Source organism: Eptatretus burgeri, chromosome 2 (genome assembly GCF_056783735.1).
Source record: "Eptatretus burgeri isolate ZD-2024b chromosome 2, Ebu_testis_v1, whole genome shotgun sequence".
NCBI classification, from domain to species: Eukaryota; Metazoa; Chordata; class Myxini; order Myxiniformes; family Myxinidae; genus Eptatretus; species Eptatretus burgeri.
Window position 1 is genome coordinate 139,640,091 of NC_140962.1, and position 22,167 is coordinate 139,662,257.

The 22,167-nt window shown below is 45.5% G+C and overlaps 1 protein-coding gene, 1 long non-coding RNA gene and 1 pseudogene across 5 annotated transcripts in view; 1 reads left to right on the forward strand and 2 right to left on the reverse strand.

Moving 5' to 3' along the window:
* Positions 1 to 8,347, reverse strand: part of LOC147033321 (O-phosphoseryl-tRNA(Sec) selenium transferase-like) — a 31,651-nt pseudogene extending 23,304 nt beyond the window's left edge. Inside the window, exons 1-4 of the transcript XR_015055530.1 lie at positions 8,328 to 8,347; positions 4,008 to 4,125; positions 2,173 to 2,327; positions 1,623 to 1,741 (exon numbers count right to left, since the gene is read on the reverse strand). The product of XR_015055530.1 is annotated as an O-phosphoseryl-tRNA(Sec) selenium transferase-like (transcript). The remainder of the gene's footprint in view (positions 1 to 1,622; positions 1,742 to 2,172; positions 2,328 to 4,007; positions 4,126 to 8,327) is intronic.
* A 566-nt stretch (positions 8,348 to 8,913) lies between these two features.
* On the forward strand, positions 8,914 to 15,295 carry LOC147033322 (uncharacterized). 2 transcript variants are annotated; one of them, XR_015055532.1, is made up of 3 exons: positions 8,914 to 9,069; positions 11,215 to 11,326; positions 14,667 to 15,295. It is a non-coding gene; the product is annotated as an uncharacterized LOC147033322 (long non-coding RNA). The 2 variants fall into 2 exon arrangements; XR_015055531.1 differs by lacking the exon at positions 14,667 to 15,295 and adding an exon at positions 12,135 to 12,524.
* Positions 13,329 to 22,167, reverse strand: part of LOC147033323 (15-hydroxyprostaglandin dehydrogenase [NAD(+)]-like) — a 66,715-nt gene continuing 57,876 nt past the window's right edge. For both annotated transcript variants that reach the window (XM_085871538.1, XM_085871539.1), the window contains exons 4-7: positions 18,407 to 18,491; positions 17,839 to 17,915; positions 13,942 to 14,102; positions 13,329 to 13,646 (exon numbers count right to left, since the gene is read on the reverse strand). In XM_085871538.1, coding sequence (XP_085727664.1) covers positions 13,520 to 13,646; positions 13,942 to 14,102; positions 17,839 to 17,915; positions 18,407 to 18,491 — 450 coding nt within the window. In that variant the 3' untranslated portion in view covers positions 13,329 to 13,519. The remainder of the gene's footprint in view (positions 13,647 to 13,941; positions 14,103 to 17,838; positions 17,916 to 18,406; positions 18,492 to 22,167) is intronic.

Below are 22,167 nucleotides of genomic sequence, written 5' to 3' on the forward strand. Positions count from 1 at the left end.
CAGTTTGGGGAGCGCCCTCCTTTGTGCCCTCACACTCTGCTCAGTAGCGTTGGGAAGCACCCCCTCATTCTGCTTGTTCACACTCGTCCCACTCGGCAACACTCGTGTTCATTTCCAGACTGGATGCAAACTCCCTCAAGAATCCGCGCTGCTCTCTCCTTGAATTTGGATTGTGCCCGATATGAACATCAACTCCACGAACTACTCCATCCCAGGTTCTTACCTGAGGTTTGAAATGAGGTTTGAACACAGAGTTGGAAAATGAAGGTTTGGGAATGAGGAAGAGAACAACAGGTAAGGTTCTACCTACAAATCACAACACATCTCCCTTTCTCCTGACATGAGAGAATGGGAAACCCAACTAATCACTCTGGAAATATTTAAACTCCAAAATTCTTTTATGTGTTGGACGTCTTCCCAGAGCTGTTCCAGAACCGCAACAGCACATACTTTACTGTAGAGGTACTCGGTTGAAAAACAAACAAACAAACAAACAAGCAGTCATAGACTGGTACTTACGAAATCGTCAACTTGACCTCTGACCTTCTCTCATAAAAGCTGTCTCTTGAGAAGGTAGCGACGCAAACCAGAAGTTTCTACGATGATTCTGTACCAAACCATCAAAAATCGTAACGTGGACCGAAGCAAAAATCTCCATTTCTCCACGCAATTATTTAATATTATTTTATTAAAGTCACAAAACCGTAATATTCGCTTATCCACCAACAATCTTTACATAATCAGGCGGCTTAGCGAGTCAGGCATGCGACGATAACCTTTATTGGGATAAAAAAGACTTTTAAACACCATCTTTATCGAAAACAACGTCAGCGGGCACACGCAAAACCTTTACATGACTCAACGACACCTCTGCTCGAGCGCGCTGCACCACGTGACGAGCCGTGACGCGGCAAGTGAAATTTTTTTTATACAATCTTAAAACGTCTCCAAAACATCCGATTTTTACCAGAATTTCGACAACCGAGTTTTACGCGTCCGAAGCGATCAAAAAAACTGAAGACAAAATTAAAATCGAAGTTAAAACGAACTCGTAACGTCGACCGAAGCAAAAATACTCCATTTCTCCACATGAATTTGCCGAATTATGTTTGACCTCACTGTGACCTTGACCTTTGACCGATTTTGACCAAAATTTAATCAGCGCGAGCCATCACCCTCCTGAATCACGTGGTGTAATTGGACATTGGTAGCTTCTTCCGTTCTCGAGTTATCGTGCCTACAAACAAACACACAAACACACAAACACACACAAACAGAGGACGGAAGTCATCAACATACTTACGAAATCTTTAGATTTCGTAAGTAAAAAAAAGGGGAAAAATTGTGGTCTACACAAACACATGATGGACAAACGACAGACAGAGACCCAAATGCAATAGCCTCTTCTGGCAAGGATAATTCAGGTAGGGGGGAAGAGAAATTTCAATTCAAATAACTTTTCGTCATAACGAGAGCAAATTGTAAAATGTTGCTCCATCCAAAGCCAAGTACAAAAACCTTAAGCATCGTAACCTTGGCCTGAACAGAGTCTGAAGTGTGTAGAGTTTGATTCCACCTTTTTTGAAAACTAAAGCATTATGGGGCTAAATTGAGGGAATTACCTGACATTCTCAGCACATCCAAAGCCAACGCATTACTCAGTTGTCCAATAAGGCTGGAACCCGCCGCTTTGGGCTGCACTGCCGATATATCACCAGATCGGCCAATCCCATGAGACATCCTGGATTAAGAATTCACATGAATAACTAAATTCAACAATTTTTGATTCAAATTGAGGCGTTTCATAAGCACTGCAACAATGTGGTGGTGTACACTAAAAATATATGTATGGTGGTGGGTTAACGGCTAGCGTGGTGGGCTTGGGATCCTCAGTTCCTGAGTTCAAATCCCGTTTTGCTGTTGAATTAATACCAGGCGGGGTTGACTCTGCCTGTCATCCTTCCGAGGTCGGCAAAATGAGTGCCAGTTTGCTTGTATCCTGTGTCGGAGTGGCGACCCGTACAGGATTGTGCCCAATAGCCAAGGAGACTGCGAAGGCAGCACCAATGCTCTGCACAGAGTGTGGTCCCAATGGATGGATGGATACTAAATATCCAGAACCAGCACTGGTCATTGTTCCGACTTGATCAGTTGTTATGTTTAGCGACTTACCGAAAGTGACGCCTCGCAATCAACTGACACAGCACACGACCCTCCCTCTCGCCAACACCACAGCTCGATTGGAAATTGTTGGAGTCCATTGTGGAAAGTTGCTGGAGGAAGATTTCAATCGTTTGTTCAGGCCAACTTTCTTCTGGAACTTTCCGCTATTGGGAGAAAAATGATGAGTATTTCCAAATACAAATGTCAATAGAAACAAACACAGCAAACAATAACATTTTTTTTTAATCCTTTTTCCCCACTTTTACTATATTTTGCATCCTTTAAGTTGAGACTTACAGATAGACATGCAATATGTTTGTGAAGTGCAACATGCTGTCTTTTGATTAAATGAAAAAGAAGTTTCAATTCTTTTTTTGTTTTTCTATACGTAGTTGAGGCTCATGGAACTTAAGAGCTGGTTTTGGGAACGGATTATGACGGAACAGACAAAAACAACGCAAAACACGCATGCATGGGGCGGACAAGTTGGACACACACAGAGAGGGCGTATGGGGAGGACAAAATTGTGACAGAAGGAAACTTCAAGAAGAAAAAAAACTGAAAAATTGGGAGGACGGACTGAGGTGGGGTTAACGAGGGGAGAAAAGATCATAGTTTTGGATTGGGGATGATGTGAGATGGTGGTGAAGAGCTGTTTGAAGACCTGGAGGGAAGAATGAGATTGAAGAGGATGTGAAAAGTGATTGCATTGGCAGGAAAAAAAGGGAGAGAGGAACAAATGAGTGGAGGTGAGCAGTCATTCTGGATTTAGGTAGTTTCACCAGAAGGGGTTGATGTTGGACTGTGTGAGCCCTGCAGAAACCTGGGGGGGGGTGATGGGGGACAAAGCACGGAAAGAGCAGAAAGTAGGCGGTAAAAGAAAGAGAGACCACCGATCTGTCTGTGATGGCGAAGTGATAAGCCCACAGACTCAGCTTCATCGTGGGAGATTCCAATAATGTTGAAGGCCTTGGTTTCTACAGCATCAAGCTGAGCAAGATGTGAGGCAGGGTCGCCAGTCCAGAGGGGAGAGCAGTGTTCGAAAAATCTGCGCATGATGCCATTGTAGGTGGATAGGAGCTCAGGTATGCCAAGAAAGGACTTTGGACGAGGGAGGATGCCCAGTCGGCGACTGGATTTGGGGACTAACTTTGAAATGTGAGTTGCCCAAAACAAATCATGGCTGATAGTGAGACCCAGGAGTTTGAATGACTGAACTTCCTCAAGAGGAGTGTGGAGAAAGTATATTGGAGGGTTTGCCAGACGGTCCTTTCGGAGAGAGATAGTGGAGAGTGTGAAATTTGTCAGGATTGAGCGAAATATTAAATTTCTCTTTTAAGCCTCAAACTATAATTAATTGCAGCAGAAAGAAACAAAGGAAAGACTATACTGGCACTGGGTAGAACTCACACCTCTGTCAGGATGAACAGTTTACATTTTGCATCCCACTGATGGGCTGTATCTGGGTCCAGACCTGAACGAAAATCTAATCAACTTATTCTTGTCACCCATAACCAACTCATCCACCGAGTTTTGTCACAACTCATCCAAAACCTTTTGAGATATCATACTATGCATCGTTTTTGGCCCAACCTATCAACGATGAAGAATCACTTTAAAAAAATTCAGGTATCCCTATCCGATCTTCACCAAAATCGAATAAATTCTTCCTTGTCACACACCCAACCTGCGACCAAATTTTGCCCAAATCCGTCCACAAATTTTGTCCAAATGAGATATCCTGCTCACAGACAGACAGACAGACAGACAGACAGGAGTGAAAACATATGCTCTGTCCACCTTCAGTGATGGAGGTAAAAACTTGAACAACAGCACAGCCTCACCTTTTCCAGCAGCTGCTCGATGAGCCGTTGGTGTGAGCGAAAAGCTTCAGCCCCTTGCTGAACGTAGTTTGCAGGAACAAGTCGGCCACACGACTTTAACGCCCGGTCATCCATCGTTCTAGAAACGGGATCAGCATGGATATCATGGACAGAAAAATCCATGACATTTAACAAAAGCAAATAAACTTTACGTGAATGGGATGTTCTGACAAACAAGATGCCCCAGGTACGTTTGTGAGCTCCACAGGTTTTAGCCATGGGTTTGGAAAAGTCTGCCAAGAGACATCACACAGCTTGTCATCACAATAAGGAAGGGTTAAATGGAGAGAAATTTGTGATGCATAACTTTGCCAAATGAACTCGACCGAAAATCATACGCAATTGAAAGTAAAGTTTCATAATGTTAACGAGACATTCACCTGTCACTATTGGGTTTCCTTGTTAGCCCATCCACCATGCAGCGAGAGATGGCGTTTTGCAATTGCGTTTCTGTGTGTGTCTGCCGAGGGTTTTTTTTTTAACCATTTGAGTTTTTGTCACCAAATTTCCAACAAACCCTTCAAATGAGAATTTGGAGCACACTATTTAATAAATGGGTGAAAATGACAAAGGGTAAAATCACAGCGAGTACAAATATGCCTGACCAGCCCGTCCGACGCACAGTGCGACGGCTGGATTTGGGAATCCCTTCCAGATGTCTATATTTATTTACCGTTTGAGCATTTGTCAAACTTTCAACAAAATTCTATTTGAAGAAAAGAGAGAAAACTAATGATTAAAATTTTGCTATATTTTGTAGCTGCTGTTTTCATGAAGTTAAGTTGGAGTGCCAAGTGGATGAGGAATAGCTTTGCCTTTTGAAACACTTTCCAGTTTTAAATGTCAATCCACCGAATGGAAAAAAAAATACAATGCACTATGTGGGTGCAAGAGCGAGGGGTCCGCTGAAGGGGGCGGGGGGAGGCGTCGCGCACAAAGGCGAAGGGGGTGGGGGAGGCGTCACGCACAAAGGCGAAGGGGGCGGGGGAGGCGTCGCGCACAAAGGCGAAGGGGGCGGGGGAGGCGTCACGCACAAAGGCGAAGGGGGCGGGGGAGGCGTCGCGCGCAAAGGCGAAGGGGGCGGGGGAGATGTCACGCGCAAAGATGGAGGCTATCCTGAATCCCTTTTAAGTGCGATTACCATTGGTGAAGTGGTGGGGGAGGAGGTAGGTGACGAAGAGGCGAAGGGTGGGGGAGGAGGGGAGGCGAGGGTGGGGGGGAGGAGGCGGGAGGCGAGGGTGGGGGAGGAGGAGAGGGTGGGGGAGGAGGAGGAGAGGGTGGGGAGGAGGGGAGGCGAGGGTGGGGGGAGGAGGGGAGGCGAGGGTGGGGGGAGGAGGGGAGGCGAGGGTGGGGGAGGAGGGGAGGCGAGGGTGGAGGGAGGTTTTGAGGGGAGTGGGAGTGGTGGGGGGAGGAGGTCGGTGAGGAGGAGGCGAAGCGGAGGGGGGGAAGGGAGGAGGAGGCGAGGGTGGGGGAGGAGGAGGCGAGGGTGGGGGAGGAGGAGGCGAGGGTGGGGGGAGGAGGAGGCGAGGGTGGGGGAGGAGGTTTTGGGAGGAGTGGAGAGGGGTGGGGGGGGAGGAGGGGAGGCGAGGGTGGGGGGAGGAGGGGAGGCGAGGGTGGGGGAGGAGGAGGCGAGGGTGGGGGAGGAGGGGAGGCGAGGGTGGGGGGAGGGGGAGGCGAGGGTGGGGGAGGAGGGGAGGCGAGGGTGGGGGAGGAGGGGTGGAGAGGAGAGGAGAGGAGGGAGGAGGGAATGGGGAGGAGGAGGATGGGGAGGAGGGGAGGAGGGGAGGAGGTGGAGGAGGAGGAGGGGAGGGAGGTGGAGGGGAGGAGGGGAGGAGGGGAGGAAGGTGGAGGGGAGGGAGCTGGAGGTGAGTGGAAGGAGACGAGTGGAAGGGGAGGAGGGGGAAAATGGTGGGGGAGGAGCAAAAACGGGGGGGGATGGAAAAACGGGGGGGGGGATGGAAAACGGGGGGATGGAAAACGGGGGATGGAAAACGGGGGGGATGGAAAACGGGGGGGATGGAAAACGGGGGATGGAAAAACGGGGGATGGAAAACGGGGGGGATGGAAAAACGGGGGGGATGGAAAAACGGGGGATGGAAAACGGGGGGATGGAAAACGGGGGGATGGAAAACGGGGGGGATGGAAAACGGGGGATGGAAAACGGGGGGATGGAAAACGGGGGATGGAAAACGGGGGGATGGAAAACGGGGGATGGAAAAACGGGGGATGGAAAACGGGGGATGGAAAACGGGGGGATGGAAAACGGGGGGATGGAAAAACGGGGGATGGAAAACGGGGGGGATGGAAAACGGGGGGATGGAAAACGGGGGGATGGAAAAACGGGGGATGGAAAACGGGGGGATGGAAAACGGGGGGGATGGAAAACGGGGGGATGGAAAACGGGGGATGGAAAAACGGGGGGATGGAAAACGGGGGGATGGAAAAACGGGGGATGGAAAACGGGGGGATGGAAAACGGGGGATGGAAAACGGGGGGATGGAAAACGGGGGGATGGAAAACGGGGGATGGAAAACGGGGGATGGAAAACGGGGGATGGAAAACGGGGGGGATGGAAAACGGGGGATGGAAAACGGGGGGGATGGAAAACGGGGGGATGGAAAACGGGGGGGATGGAAAACGGGGGGATGGAAAAACGGGGGGATGGAAAACGGGGGGGATGGAAAAACGGGGGGATGGAAAAACGGGGGGGATGGAAAAACGGGGGGGATGGAAAACGGGGGGGATGGAAAACGGGGGGGATGGAAAACGGGGGGATGGAAAACGGGGGATGGAAAACGGGGGGATGGAAAACGGGGGATGGAAAACGGGGGATGGAAAACGGGGGGGATGGAAAAACGGGGGGGATGGAAAACGGGGGGATGGAAAACGGGGGGATGGAAAACGGGGGGATGGAAAAACGGGGGGATGGAAAACGGGGGATGGAAAACGGGGGATGGAAAACGGGGGGATGGAAAACGGGGGGTGGAAAAACGGGGGGTGGAAAACGGGGGTGGAAAACGGGGGGTGGAAAACGGGGGGTGGAAAAACGGGGTGGAAAAACGGGGGTGGAAAACGGGGGTGGAAAACGGGGGTGGAAAAACGGGGGTGGAAAAACGGGGGGTGGAAAACGGGGGTGGAAAAACGGGGGGGTGGAAAACGGGGGTGGAAAAACGGGGGGTGGAAAACGGGGGTGGAAAAACGGGGGTGGAAAACGGGGGTGGAAAAACGGGGGGTGGAAAACGGGGGGTGGAAAAACGGGGGGTGGAAAACGGGGGGTGGAAAAACGGGGGGTGGAAAACGGGGGGTGGAAAAACGGGGGGGTGGAAAACGGGGGTGGAAAACGGGGGGTGGAAAACGGGGGTGGAAAACGGGGGGTGGAAAAACGGGGGGGATGGAAAACGGGGGATGGAAAACGGGGGGATGGAAAAACGGGGGATGGAAAACGGGGGGATGGAAAACGGGGGGATGGAAAAACGGGGGGGATGGAAAAACGGGGGATGGAAAACGGGGGATGGAAAACGGGGAGGATGGAAAACGGGGGGGAGGAAAAACGGGGGGGAGGAAAACGGGGGGAGGAAAACGGGAGGGGGAGCAAAAACGGGAGGGGAGCAAAACGGAGGGGAGCAAAACGGGAGGGGGAGCAAAAACGGGAGGGGGAGCAAAAACGGGAGGGGAGCAAAAACGGAGGGGGAGCAAAAACGGGAGGGGGAGCAAAAACGGAGGGGAGCAAAAACGGGAGGGGGAGCAAAAACGGGAGGGGGAGCAAAAACGGGAGGGGGAGCAAAAACGGGAGGGGGAGCAAAAAACGGGAGGGGGAGCAAAAACGGGAGGGGGAGGAAAACGTGGGGGGGAGGAAAAACGGGGGGGTGAGGAAAACGGGGGAGGAAAACGGGGGGAGGAAAACGGGGGAACGGGGGAGGAAAAACGGGGGGAACGGGGGGAGGAAAACGGGGGGAGAAACGGGGAGGAAGCGAAGTGGGGGGGTAGGGAGTAGGCAGGAGGAAGGAGGGAGGAGGCAGGAGGCAGGAGGGAGGAGGGAGGAGGGAGGAGGGAGGAGGGAGGAGGGAGGAGGGAGGAGGGAGCGTTGCACGCATGAGCGAGTTTTGGGCTCCAACTCGCCCCTCGATACTCGGGACCTGCATTGCTGTCTGGTGTTCCCGACATTTCCAAAAATGCATTTATTCCACGAATATCTCAAACTTGCGTCAAACTGTCGAACATTCCTTCGTCCTTGAATCACCAGAACACAACCAAGAGTCTCCACACACTCCCCACCTGCACCTCACTCGAAGAATGGGAAGAGCTTGTAATGAACGTCACGTCCGAAACATTTTTTTTTCATCGTAGTTTTTGTCATATAATGCATCATTCGTTGCAAAGGTTTATGTCCTAAATTTATACGTTTTATATCATTTAAAATCTCCAATATAAAATACTATGGCGATTTGCGCAAGATATAACAAACCAAAAATAAATACACAGTCAATACACCGCTCAATAAGCCGTTTCGGTTGTTGTAATTCCTTCTCGCTATTTAGCAATTCCCTTCATCCAAATACAATTTCGTTTTATTTTTAAGATGTGTATAAATATATAAATATATATATGTGTGTGTGTTACAACTTAGCAGATATTTAAATTAATGACACGATAAATTGCGGCGATTACCAGACACTTAAAAAAAAATCTTCCATGCTCTCCTGAATCCCTTCAAAGTTGTTTAATTTCACGTAAAAAATGAAGGAATTTCGTGAATGACTTGAATAAATCTTTCGCAAACGACTCGTGCAAATGAGCGATCGGTTTACTTACTGCACGTGCTTTCAGGAGTGTGATCTGCAAGCAGGGTGTATACTTATTACGTACGCAAGTGGGATGGTGGGGGGGAGATGTCAGTTATTGAAAATTTTAAAATAGAGAAATGGAAGATCAGCATGTAAGGAGAAAAAAGGAGGTTGAGGCAGTGTGAAGATTAAGGAAGAGAGAGGGACGAGGCAGAGGAGTGAAGAGAAAAGGTCTGAAGGTACCAGGGGCTGGGTGGAAGTGCGGAAATGAAAATAAAGTAACATGGACACAAACTTTCGTTTGTTTGGCAGAGTGGCCACGATGACAACGACTGAGTTCTTCTCCTTTGCTATCTTCGACACCGTGAAAGCTGCGTGGCTGGATGGCCACAAAAAATACAGCTTTATCGTTAATAAATCGTTGCGGCCTGTTACAAGTCGAGGCATGGTTGAGCAGGCCAAAAAACATGGCGGCTTCAGATCTCAGCAAGGAAACATGCGCCTGAGGACCCCATTCGGACCGAGGTGGCCGAGGATGCGCCTGATGAAGGATATAATTAATTGACCCATGCACCCAATTATCACTCTTGCACTTCCTTGGAGTTTTCTTAGTTTGCATGCAAAGTTTCAGGCTGCTTAGCTTCATGGTTTTGGAGTTATGGAAGAGACACACGCGCACACAGACATTTATCAGTGTAGGTTAGCCAAGTGTGGAGAAAAATTAATGCCTCACCACACCTGAATTGAATAGGAAAAAGATTGGCAGATATAGATTAACCTGATCCGAGGGTCCTGAGTTCAAGCCCCGTTGGCTGCTGAATTAACACCAGGGGGTTGACTCAGCTTGTCATCCTTCCGAGGTCGGTGAAATGAGTACCAGTGTACTGGTCCCGGTGTATGCCCCGGTTAGAATAGGTGTACCATATCCTTGTGTGTCGTAATAGGCGACCAGGGTTGGCGTCAGGAAGGGCATCCGGCCATAAAACATTGCCTCAAGAAAAAGCCCAACCCCTGCGCAGCAGGTAAAAATGGCTGTAAAAACGGTCATTTTATATATTTTTTAAACAAATGCAAGGTGCTGGGGATGGGTAAGAATAATGAAAATAGCGATTACATGATGCAAGTGGCAATTTTGAAGTGTGTCACGCAGTCGAAGGATCTGGAGATGGTCATGTCTATGGTGGTTGGGAGGGGTAAGCTAACAGGACAATGCCAGGCAACTCTAGGTAAAACAAATAGGGTTTTCGGCTGTTTTCGGAAGGGGATTATTTATAAATCAAAAGAGGTGTTGTTAACATTGTACAGGAATTTAGTGAGGGCCACATCTAGAATACTGTGTACAATTTTGGTCACCACGATTCAGGAAGGACATAGATGTCATATAGAGGGTTCAGCGCAGGGCGACTCAATTGATTTCCGGCCAAGCTGGACCCAGCTATGAGGAGCAGCTGAAGGAGACAGGACTTTATACACCAGAAAGGAGGCGGTTACGAGGAGATATGATGGAGATGTTTAAGATAATGAAAGGTATCGATAAAATAAGTACAGAAGAATTCTTCAACAAAGTAGACAGTGATAGGACCAGGAGTCATAGCTTGAGAGTAAAGAACAGGAGAGTTAAAACTGTAGTAAGACAGGGGTCTTTTACTCAGAGATTAGTTAATGCATGGAATGGTCTCCCTGGAAAGGTAGTGGCAGCAGAAACAGTGGATAAGTTTAAATTGGAATTAGATAGGTACCTGGAAGTCATGGAGATAGAGGGTTTAGGGATACTGACAGGACTTTTAGGTAGCTTGAGTGTGGATGTGTGATTGCGTGCATCTGTGCAGAGTGTTTCCTGTGGGGGTCTCGTCAAGGGGTGGTGTGGTTGATGTACGTTTCTCAAGCAGAACTGCCTTCGCCCACTCTCCTCACCTCCACCACCCCCCTCCCACCCCAAAAAGAGAGGAATTTTTTTTTTGCCATTTTTTTTTTTATATAAATTGGTCTGTTTTTAGTGTGGCACAGGAATGATGGGCCGAATACCCTCCTCCTGCGTCCAATTTCCTTGTGTGTCTTTGGGAAGAGAAGTGATGAGTATGTTGGTATAAGGACGATGAGAACAATACCACCGAGAAAGAGATGGCGGGGCAGACCGAACAGGAGATGGAGTGATTGTGTCAAAGTGGACATGACGGAGAAAGATGCAGATAAAGTATGGGAATGGGTACACGATCGATCCGAATAGTGGAGCAGAATCCGTGTCAGCGACCCCACTTCAAGTGGGCTCATAATCATAGAAACATAAGTATATTTATATGCTCATAATTCCTGTAGAAAAAGAACATATTGCTCGACCCAGAAATATTCATACCACGTGTCTGTTCGTGCCCCCTTTCCTCCAGCAGTACTTCGCTCTCTGCACTCGGAGCTTCATACCACGTGCCACATCATGGCTTTCTTCAGTGGGTTTTTACTCCTTTCCACCGCGGTACTTCTATCATCATACCCCTTTTGGTGAGCAGCTTATTCCCACAGACACTGGCCTTTTATGACACCCGAGTCACCGAGTGGATTATATTATTTTGTGGACATGATATCGAATTGGCACAGTGCTTATATGCCATTTCTTACTTCTTAATGAATTTGTGACTATTCACCTGCACTCGAGCTTAACAGCTTATGGGACTCCGCTCAAATTGGACAGTCATCAACCTTTCGCAGAGAGTGGAAGTCAATATCTCTATAACTTTCATCAAGGGGTGGTGTGTGGTTGTGTGTTTCTCACCCAAGAACCACCTTCACCCACTCCTCCTCCAGCAGAAAGAAAGAGAGAAAGAAAAAAACATTACAAAAAACTCCTTCAAAACATTACATTTTTTTTATTATAAATTGGTCTGGTATTGATATGCCTGGTGTTGGCTTAATGGTTCGGGTGGTGGTCTTGGGATCCTCGGATCCTGAGTTCAAATCCCGCTCAGCTGTTGAATTAATACCGGTGGGGTTAACTCGGCCCGTCATCCTTCCGAGGTTGGCAAAATGAGTGCCAGCTTGCTGGTATACAGTTTGAGTGGTGACCCGTACAGGATTGTGCCCAATAGCCAAGGAGACTGCTTTGGCAGCACAAACGCTCTGCTCAGAGTATGGTCCCAATGGATGGATGGATGGTATTGATGTGGCACAGGCATGATGGGCCAAATAGCCTCCTCCTGCCTCTAATTTCCTTGTGTATCCTTATGTACTGGGTATGTTGCATACTTTACATGGTGTCAGAAGTAAAAACGAAATTTTTGGATCAAAGCCACTGGGACAATTATCTCTTCAGGGGAACGTCTCAAAAAAACTAGAAGGATTGCATTCGGGCCTTCAAACTGTATGCGTTGGCAGCGGAACTTATGAAGAAAAATGAGGATGTTCAGTGCACCACATTCCTCCATGTGGCAGGTCCAGCCACCCAGGAGATACACGCGTCAATGACGCTTTCCCCAGAAGACCAAGACAAGGTAAGCCCACTCACGGAGAAATTTCAAGCCTTCTGTGAGCCTAAAAAGAACGTCATCGTGTCATGGTACCAGTTTGACTATCGTGCCCAGAGGAACGGAGAGAACTTTGATTGCTTCTTCCTGGATCTACGCAGTTTAGCAAAATACTCCGAATATGACAAGTTGGGAGAGTCATGAATCACGCTTTTTTGTTTGTTTGTTTGTTTTGATTATTCTCAATATAATTTTGTTTGCATGTATGGAAACTCCCTTAACCCCTAACCCCTAACTCCCCCCCCCCCCAAATTGAGATTGGGACTGTGGTCTGAGACTGATTTGCTTGATCTGGTGTTGCTGTAGAGCAGGGATGATGGGCCAAATGACCACCTTCTGTGTCAAAGTTCCTTGTTTTGCCTCATAGAGAAACTTAAACCAGATTGCTCAACTTTGTGAGATTCAAAGTCAACATCACACTCAGTTACATTCAGGTTATTAGAAACCTGCTTCCCCATAAACAGGCCGTGGATGGACAGTCGAAGCAACCGAGTAGAGGAAAACATGGACTCAAATAACAACCACGTACAACTCAAGAGAATGAAACTATTTCACTCATACTGGGAAAATAGAAAAACAAGAACAAAGAAAACTTACGCTGCTGTGGGACATAAAAAGTTCCACCAAAGAATGAGGACGTCATGAGATGAGGACTAAAGCCTAACCCAAACAATGAACTGTCTCAGAGTTTTAAGAGGGGTAGAAAAAGTGCTGCTTCACTCACTAACTCGAATGACACCCGGTAGATTGCATATCTCCGCCAAGCTGAACAGTTTACGTTTTCTATCCCACTGATAGGACATCTGCATCTGGAGCTTAACGGAAATCTAATCGGCTGGTTCTTGTCACGACCCAACTCATCCACCAAATTTTGTCATAATCCAACCACAACCTTTTGAGATATCATGCTACATATCGTGTTTCTCCCCATCTCTCATGTACATAATCTCGAAACACCTGCTCCCATGACCTGACTCTGGTACTACCAGCATGTATGTAATTTATTTTATTATGCTCCAACAGGAACTCGAACAACGTGGATAAACACCATAAAAAGTGACGTTATTGCTTTGTTCACCGAAATCAAAAGTTTACCAACATAATCGCATTAACTTGACAATCATATTGTTGTTCTGCACGATATATGTAGGGATGACGCTTTCGTTCTCAGGAGTCATTTGGAGAAAATCTTGGGGAATTGCACCAACTCGGTTTCCATGGAGGCCACCACCTTCAAAGCAGATCCATTCAGGCTCTTATCCTCCACCAACCTCATGCAGGCCTCAGCTACTGTTCTTGGCCTGTTAGAAACATGTGGACATTAAATAGCCTGCAATGTCACACGTCGGGGTAAGTCATCCATCGCACTCTGACAAATTCCAACTTCTTGTGCCACGCCTTAGAAATTATGCAATTCATGGGTTGGATTGAGAATAGAATTCCCGGTCCAATATGCATACAATAATGACGACAATGCAATAATGTGCCATCAGATATCTGCCTTCGATGTGAAAAACAAACATTTCCAAATCGATGAAACAGCAGCAGTCTTTTGCAAAACAGTCATTGCACTCCATGGAACAATTGGTTCCTTACTCAAGTTTCTCATCCCCAATAAGTTGATGTACGATGGGCAGAATGTCAAAGGTAGATCCAAGCCTCTCAGGTGTGAAAGCGGTTTGAAGCAAGGGGGTGTCCACCACTGAGGGGCAGAGCACATTGACACGCACTTTGACCCCTTGCTCCTTATTTAAGGCCTGCAAACAAAGAATTTCAGTTAAAAACAATCTTAATGTGAAACATTAAAAAAAAAACTAGCTTCAGTATCATAACAACAAGAAAAACAAAACATTTTAAACCACTCGAGAGTTCATAGAACCCCTTATCCTGCACTGTCTTGATTAAAACAAAAGGACATGGGAAGGGTCTTTTTAACTGTTTTGCTTTTTGCACTGAACAAACAGTGCTAGTTGCTGCTACATTTGTCTGAATGCTGAATCTCACAGTTACCTGGGGGCGAGACAGTAGAAATATGTTTCCAAGTACAGTACTGCTAAACGGATTTTTGAAAGTGCCAAGAAGGCAATTTGTGTTCTTCAGTGTTCAAGTATATAAATCAATTGAAATAAAACAAAGGTTTCAGGTTGTATTAAAAAAATAAAAAAAACTTTTTGCGGAGATTTACCGCCATTGATGCACCATCTTTAACACCATCTTATTTGACACATAGTGCTGACAAGATGGCACAATAGGTAAGTTGGCTAGCCTGGGTTTAAATCCTGACCCATCTATAAACGATCATCCCGGTGTTTCACATGCAGGGTGATTCATCAGTGTGTGTGCTGTCCCTCGGATGGACGTTAAGCGGACGTCCCGTCGACCTGCATTCGTTGGTGGACGTTAAATATCCCACGGTGTCCTCTACGAAATGTAGGCGTGCTATCGCCGACATCATGGTCAAATCCCTGCCCCCAACCAGCAGAGGGCATCAGCGGCACAGCCACGCCCTCAGCCAGTGATGCTACTCCACAGCCTTGTGCTGCATACGAATGAAGAAGAGGATTTAACACCTTTAGATTAATTATTTGTACCTGTTGTTTGTGTCCTTTATGACATCCCTAAAAACAGTAAGCTTTCTGTTTGGAATGGTTTTCAATGTTGTTTGACTGCCAGACAGACAGGCAGGCAGACAGATGAAAAATATTTCATTTACTTCTCTATACACAGTACAATCAGGATGAGATTTCATGTATTTGGCCAATTTCAGAGCCAAAGGACTGTTAACTGTTGGTTTATATTCTGATTTATGTTCTGCAGTTTTCAAAATATAAAATTCAATTCAAATCAAGTAGTTCGGACATCATAGACCGATCGATTTTGGACAGACAGACAATAGCATAAGCATTTTATGAAAAATCTTTGGTCAACTTTGAATAAAAAGTATCTCTGCTGTTTTATACTTTTGAATATTTCCTCTATCACATATAAAAAGTCTTAAGGAATCTTAGAAGGGGAAACCTGTGAAAATCACTGGAATGTGACACCCCCATTGAAGAATAGCACTGGGAGAGTGGTTAGTGATGAAGGTGAGATAGCAGGCTTATTAAACAGTTATTTTTCTTCAACTTTTACACAAGAACCGTCAGGAGAATTGCCAATAGCTGGGAGTATCTATCAAGGAGGTGAGGAAGGGCTTTTACAGAAGATCCAGGTTGGAGTGGAGGAAGTGAAGGAAGAGCTAGGAAATCTAAGAGTGGATTAGGCTCTGGGTCCAGATAACATGCACCCAAGAGTATTGATGGAAGTGGCTGAGCAGGTAAGCGAGATGTTAGTGGATATTTTCAATCGGACAGGTACTGGAGGGTTGGAGAGTAGCAAATGTAACACCATTACTTAAGAAAGGATCCAGAGAAGAATTGGGAAACTATAGACCTGTTGGTTTGACTTCAATTGTGGGGAAGGTGTTGAAGACATTAATTAAGGGCCAGATGAGAAACCAACAAGATGAGGAACCAGGGGGCATAACCTGAGAGTAAAGACCAGGGTGCATAACTTGTTCTTCTTGTTTCTCTTGTGAAGATAAAACCTTTAGGACTCGGCTCTTTTATATACAGGATCCAGATCTCCTTAAATACTAAACACCTGTACACATCCTCGCATTGAGGGTGCCTTTTGAGAGCGTCTATCATGAACTTTTAAATATATTCAGATATTTGCTTTAAAGTTTTGAAAAGTTCATGTTACTATTTAAAGATTATTCCATTTAATGTGTTGTAATTTCGTAAATACACGATTTTCTCATCATGAACAGGAGTCTCCATGACTGGTCTCGCTATTGGCTCCATCAAGGTACGTGACGAAATCTCGGAAGTTGTTATTGCCTTTAGGACACGGCTCTTGGACACATTTGTCCTTGTTTCAACCAAGCCCATGCCCCCTCCCCTGAGGAGAAAAAACAAATACATAAACTTTATAAATAAAATAAAATGAATAAATAAATATAAAACCCCACAAAAACACAGTTAAAACTGGAGGGGGAGCACTCGGTAGAGTGCAAAACCTCCGCCGCCAATACTGCTGGGTCACTTAAGTGAACCTGATATCCTATTAATTGTAGGTAAAAACGGATCAGACTCTACTGAACCACGATTGAATAAACTAAACTAGATCGACGCGCATGTAGAAATGCCAAGAAAGAAAAAAAAAATCGAAATTTTTTTGAAAAAAAAGTTGCAAAATTTGTTGTTTTTTTTTCTCTAACAAATTTTTTTGGGGGTTGGAAATCACTTAAAACATGTAGAAATGCAAAAAAACATACAAATATTTTTCAAATAAAATCGAAATTTTTTTGAAAAAAAGTTGCAAAATTTTGTTTTTTTTCTCTCTTACAAATGTATTTTTTTGGGGGTTGGAAATCACTTAAAACATGTGGAAATGCAAAAACAAAAATTCAAATATTTTTTCAAAATGGCCGCCATAGCGGCCATATTTGGACTTTGGACCAAGTCCAAAATCTAATGGCATGATCCTTGGACCATACCTAATCCCCCTACCAAGTTTCGTCGAAATCCGTCCAGGAGTTTTTCCGTAATACTGTTCACAAACAAGCAAACAAACAAACAAACAAACAAACACACAGACAGGGGTGAAAACAGTAACCTCCGTCCATCTTCGATAGCGGAGGTTAAAAATATATAAAAATTGCATTTTCTTCTTTGGATCTTGTGTTGATAACTTAATGTGGTGTTGATTTCACGCAGGCATGATGGGCTGAATGGCCTCCACCTGCGTCTGATTTCCTTGTAAAATCCTTGTAAATCCACTGAGACGTTTTAATAATGATAATCACACAAAAGTAAAATAAATGAAGTTTTTTGTGCATAATTTCAGTTTTAGTCAGACCTTTCACACCAGTAAACGCATCCCTTTATTTGGGCGGTGTGTCATGGCGCGTTCAGTGCCGGAAATCATAAAAAAATAACCCGATGTACATACATGAAACAAAAACATGTGTACGGCTTTTGTGTATATATAATACATCATGGTTATATACCTGTGATCATTCCAATCGCACTGGGCCATGGACTAACCCAGGTAGAAGCCTGAGGCCTGCCGATCTGTGCTGCTTCATGCAATGGTGGTGCATGATTTTAGTGTGCTGGGGTGGGTCAGGCCAGCTGAACACTGACATGTATCTACTATGATATTTTCTTTGTCTAAAAAGGGCATAACTGTGAAAAAATTGACGAAACGCCCTGAAACTCGAACTTCATCTGTAACTTATCATAATAAAACCATGTACCAAGTTTCAGTTGAATATGTTAAAGGGTATGGGGGAAAAAAAGTCTGAAAAAACCCCAGGTGGGACGGATGGACAGATGGAGAGCAAACCTGTCGTCCACTCCGGCGAAACCGGTTGGCGACTAATAACCACCATTACACCACTGATATATTGAACAATAATCATAATTACTCAGAGAATTCAAGACTCACCGCAAGAGCACGACTGAAGCCCAAAACACCATGCTTGGAAGCCGTATAAACAGGACAAAATGAAAATGCTTCCAATCCTGAAGTTAAAGGATTGAATGAAAAAAAAAAAGGAATGAAAGTGATTAAATCATCATACGACAATGATCCATACGATTCAGTTTGGACATGTTGAAAGGCATTCAAAATGTGCAAATGACATACTCTCAATAGTCCAAGATATGCCAACAGTTTGTAATTTTACATCTTCTCATACATTGTTAACAGCACTTATTAATCCCTCCTTTATGGGGTTTAGAGGAGGGGAAAAGCTTGGCAAAAATCTCTCAGGCCTGACATTGGACTGGAGCTATCTCAGGATAATCCTGTGAGATGTTGATTTTGCAATACGTAAGTACGTCTTTGTAATTTGTGGATTTGTATAAGAAAAGGTAAAAAAATAATGTATAACGAGATTTAAATAAACAAAAGGGCTTTTTGACATTTCTTTTGAGTTTAGACGATTGTGTGAATTTTTGTCTGCCCAAGTTTGCTTTGTCCGCTCAGCACAGGAGTAACATTGAATATTTACCGACAACGGAAGAGACGTTCACCACCACGCCACCATCCTTCTCCATGTGTTTCATTGCCAGCTTTGTTCCGTTTATAACAGCCAACTGAGGACAAATTTTTTGTGTGAAGTCAAGGCTCCTGGAAGAGCTTGCACTGAACAGATCAGAACATAACAGGACAAAAGGAACAGAAAGAAGGGGGGACACCAACAGCAGTGTTGAAGGTCAAGACAGAGGGAGGCTTGGACAAACAATGGTTGTGGGGAGGTATTTGGGGGGGGGAGAGGAAAGGATACATGGGGTGGAGAATATGGCACAGAAGGAAACAATCAGGAGGGAAAAACTGGAAATTTGGAAGGAGGAGGGATTGGGTGTGGGTTGATGGGATTAACCAGGATACAAAAGATCATGGTTTTCCATTTTGGACGATCTCAGATGGTGGTGCATAGCTGTCTTAAAGACCTGGAGGGAAGAATGACATTAAAGGGGATGTGGATGTTGGTTCCACAAGTGGAGAAAAAGAGGAACGAATGAGTGGAGGTGAGCAGCGATTCTACATTTAGATGGTTTCACAAGAACGTGGTTGATGGTGGACCATGTGTACCCTAGGGGAGGGGAGGACAGGGCACAGAAATAGCAGAGGGTGCAAGACCAGAAAGTTGGCGGTAGAAGACAGAGAGACCACCAACCTGTCTGTGATGGGAAAGTGATAGGCCCATAAATCCAGATTCCAATGATCTTGAAGGCCTTGGTTTCTATAGCGTCAAGCTGAGCAAGGTGTGATGCAGGGGAGCCAGCCTAGAGGAAAGAGCAGCACTCCATAAAGCTGCAAATGAAGGACTTGGAGGTGGATATCAGTTTAGGTGTGCCAAGGAAGGGCTTTGTATAATGGAGGATGCCCAGTTGGTAACTGGCTTTGGAGGCCAACTTTGAAATGTGGTTTGCTCAATAAAGATCATGACTGTGATACCCAAAAGTTTGAGTGACTGAACTTCCTTAAGAGGTTTGTTAAGAAAGTAGATTAAGGGAGAGAGATAGTGAGAGTGTGAGATTTGTTTGGATTGAAAGACATATTCCAAGTGTTTGACCAGCTCGTGATTTTTTTGAAGGTCTAAAGAGAGGGAAGATGCTATGACCTGCCTTTCTAAAGGATGAAGGATGTCACAGAAGAGGGTGAAGTCATGAGCAAATAGATGAAGAGGATTTTCCAAAAAGTCAGAGAGATAGTTGATGAATATCAGGCATATGACTTGGCCCAGAAAACTGCCTTGGAGCGCTCCAGCCTTGACAGGGAGAGGAGATGAAAGGATTCCGTTGAGAGCCACATGTTGGCTGTGATATTGAATAAATCGATTTGGGACAATCTTAGATGGTGGTGGGGAAAAGGGTGCAATAAGTTAAGGATTTATATGGTTTCACAAGAAGGGGGTTGATGGTGGATCATATGCACCTTGTAGAAACCTGGGGAAGGGGGGGGGGGGGGACAAAGCCTTCCAGGAAGAGAAAGCAAGTTGTTTCAGAGCAAATTCCTTTCCACACCATTAATTGTACTATGGGCGGGAAGAAGGTAGGATAACTAACTGAAGACGAGATGGGATGAATCTATGAGAGATAGAGATAGAGATAGAGATAGAGATAGAGATAGAGATATAAATTGATATTGATATTGATTCTGTGGAAGAATTCCCAAGCTGAGTTAATATTAGGGGCAGTAGATATGGGAGAGCAGTTTTGAAGAGAGATGGCTGCTTGCCGTCCCTGCCAGTCCTGGGACAAGTGGGGTGATGAGAGGAGGCACAATGAGGGGATGGTTAAGAAGTGGGGGGGGGGGGTGAAGGGGAAGCCAAGAGGGGGAAACTGAGAATAGGAGAGGATGAGGGGGAACCCGAGAGGGTGAAACAAGGAGATGTGGGTTGTGGGGAAAATTTTGAGGGGGAATCTTGGAGATGGTGTGGTGGGGTGAGGGAGAAGCTTGGAGAGGATGGGGTGAGGGGTATGCAGAACGGGAAGACTCGAAGTGGAGGGATGCTGAAGAGGGGGACATGTAGGAGGAGTTGGGTTGGAAGGATGTGGACTTGTAGGAGATGTGGGCGAGGCTCCTCACATGGAGGGGTTTGATGCTGCAAAATAATGTGAAGTGGATTTGGTTGTTGTGCACAGACAACATCTACAAACTGGACTTCTCAAGGTACACAAAATTAAAATTATGAGATAAAGATCATGCGACGGGTGGAAGGAGTTGTTGAAGGCACGGAGAAAGGTCGCGCTGTGGGAACCGGAGAATGGGTGACAGACCAAGCATTTCGGTGAGAGACAGGTTTGCGGAAGAAGAAAAGGAAGAATAGATCTTAATGAAGAAGAACATGGGGTGTGCTGATTTCAGAGAAGTGAGGGAATTGAACCATATTAATTAGTTTTCAAAAGCTTTTCAAAAAAGAAGCATTTTCTTCGATGAAGATATTGAGAAAATGATAGAGGAAAAGGAGAGCTGTACAGGATAACATCGTGTCCGAGCAAAATAGTTTTTTTTTTTGGCTTTTTTTTTAAGCGAGGGGGGTATTGGATAGCCTTAAAAAGATAGAAAGGACAAATTTTTTGGAAAAAAAAAGAAAAGAGAAACAGGAGAACAAAACAACCTCAAAGCCAAGACGATGAAGCTCCTGTTATCTGAGAATGCCGAGTTTGCATCCACGTGTTGTCATGACGTTTTTGTAGACATGTCTCTCAGCCATGAAATTCCCCCTTCCCCTTCCATTTCGGGAACATCTCCTCTCTCCAACCAACTACCTTGTTCCTTATCTTCCACCATTCTCCTTCTCCCAACTCCACTGAAAGACCACATGCATTCTGGAGTTGTTGTGGAGGGTCAAATGGCTGGCTGAGAGACCAGAGAGAGCAAAACCAGAGGAAAGCATGGCCATAAAAAATACAAAGAGGCCACTTCAGAAAACCCTTGAAGACCTGAGTAGTTCTGATCCTCCAAGGAAAGACTTGGAACGATGAAGCATGCCTCATCTGAGGTTGGCTTTGGAGGTGAGCTTTGCTATATGGTTGGCCCAGAAAAGGTCATGGCTGGTGATGAGGCCGAGAAGTTCAGGAGACTAAATCTCTTCCAGTGACTGACCAAGGAAATAGATATAATAGGTGAAATTTTTTTTTTGACGATCCTTCCATAGGGACAGGGTCAGAATATGATTTTTTCCAGGATTAAAGGATTGTACCATTTATCAGGCCAGAATCTAATCATTTACAGATCCAGTGATGCAGCTGCTGATTTTGTATCAGTCATGGTACAATGTGGAGTATGTGGAGTACTAAATTCTTAAGTCTCGTAATAACAATAATTACATCATCAACCATGTTTTACCTTACTCCTCCATCAGAGAGGAAATTAAAGCTTGGACACCATGTATTGCTTTATCTCAGATGGAGATCATCTTGTTGTTGAAACGTTGCCTGCAGAACAAATTAGTTGAGTTTGATGTGAAAGATCTGTTTCTTCGACTGAAATTCATTGTCTTGCTACTTCTCACACAGCCCTTGCATCATTGGTGGAATTAAACCTCCAAGCTGCTGCTGCATCATGGAGTAGCGGCTTTGGAGCTTTTTCAATTATATGTGAAGAAGTGAAGCAGACTGTGCAATATTCCATAGCACTTATATTTTGCAAGCTGTCTGTGAGCCTTTTCCACGCCAGTAGGTTAAATTGCATACATGTAAGTAGCACACACAAGGATACACAAGGAATTTTGGTGCAGGACGAGGCCATTCGGCTCATCAT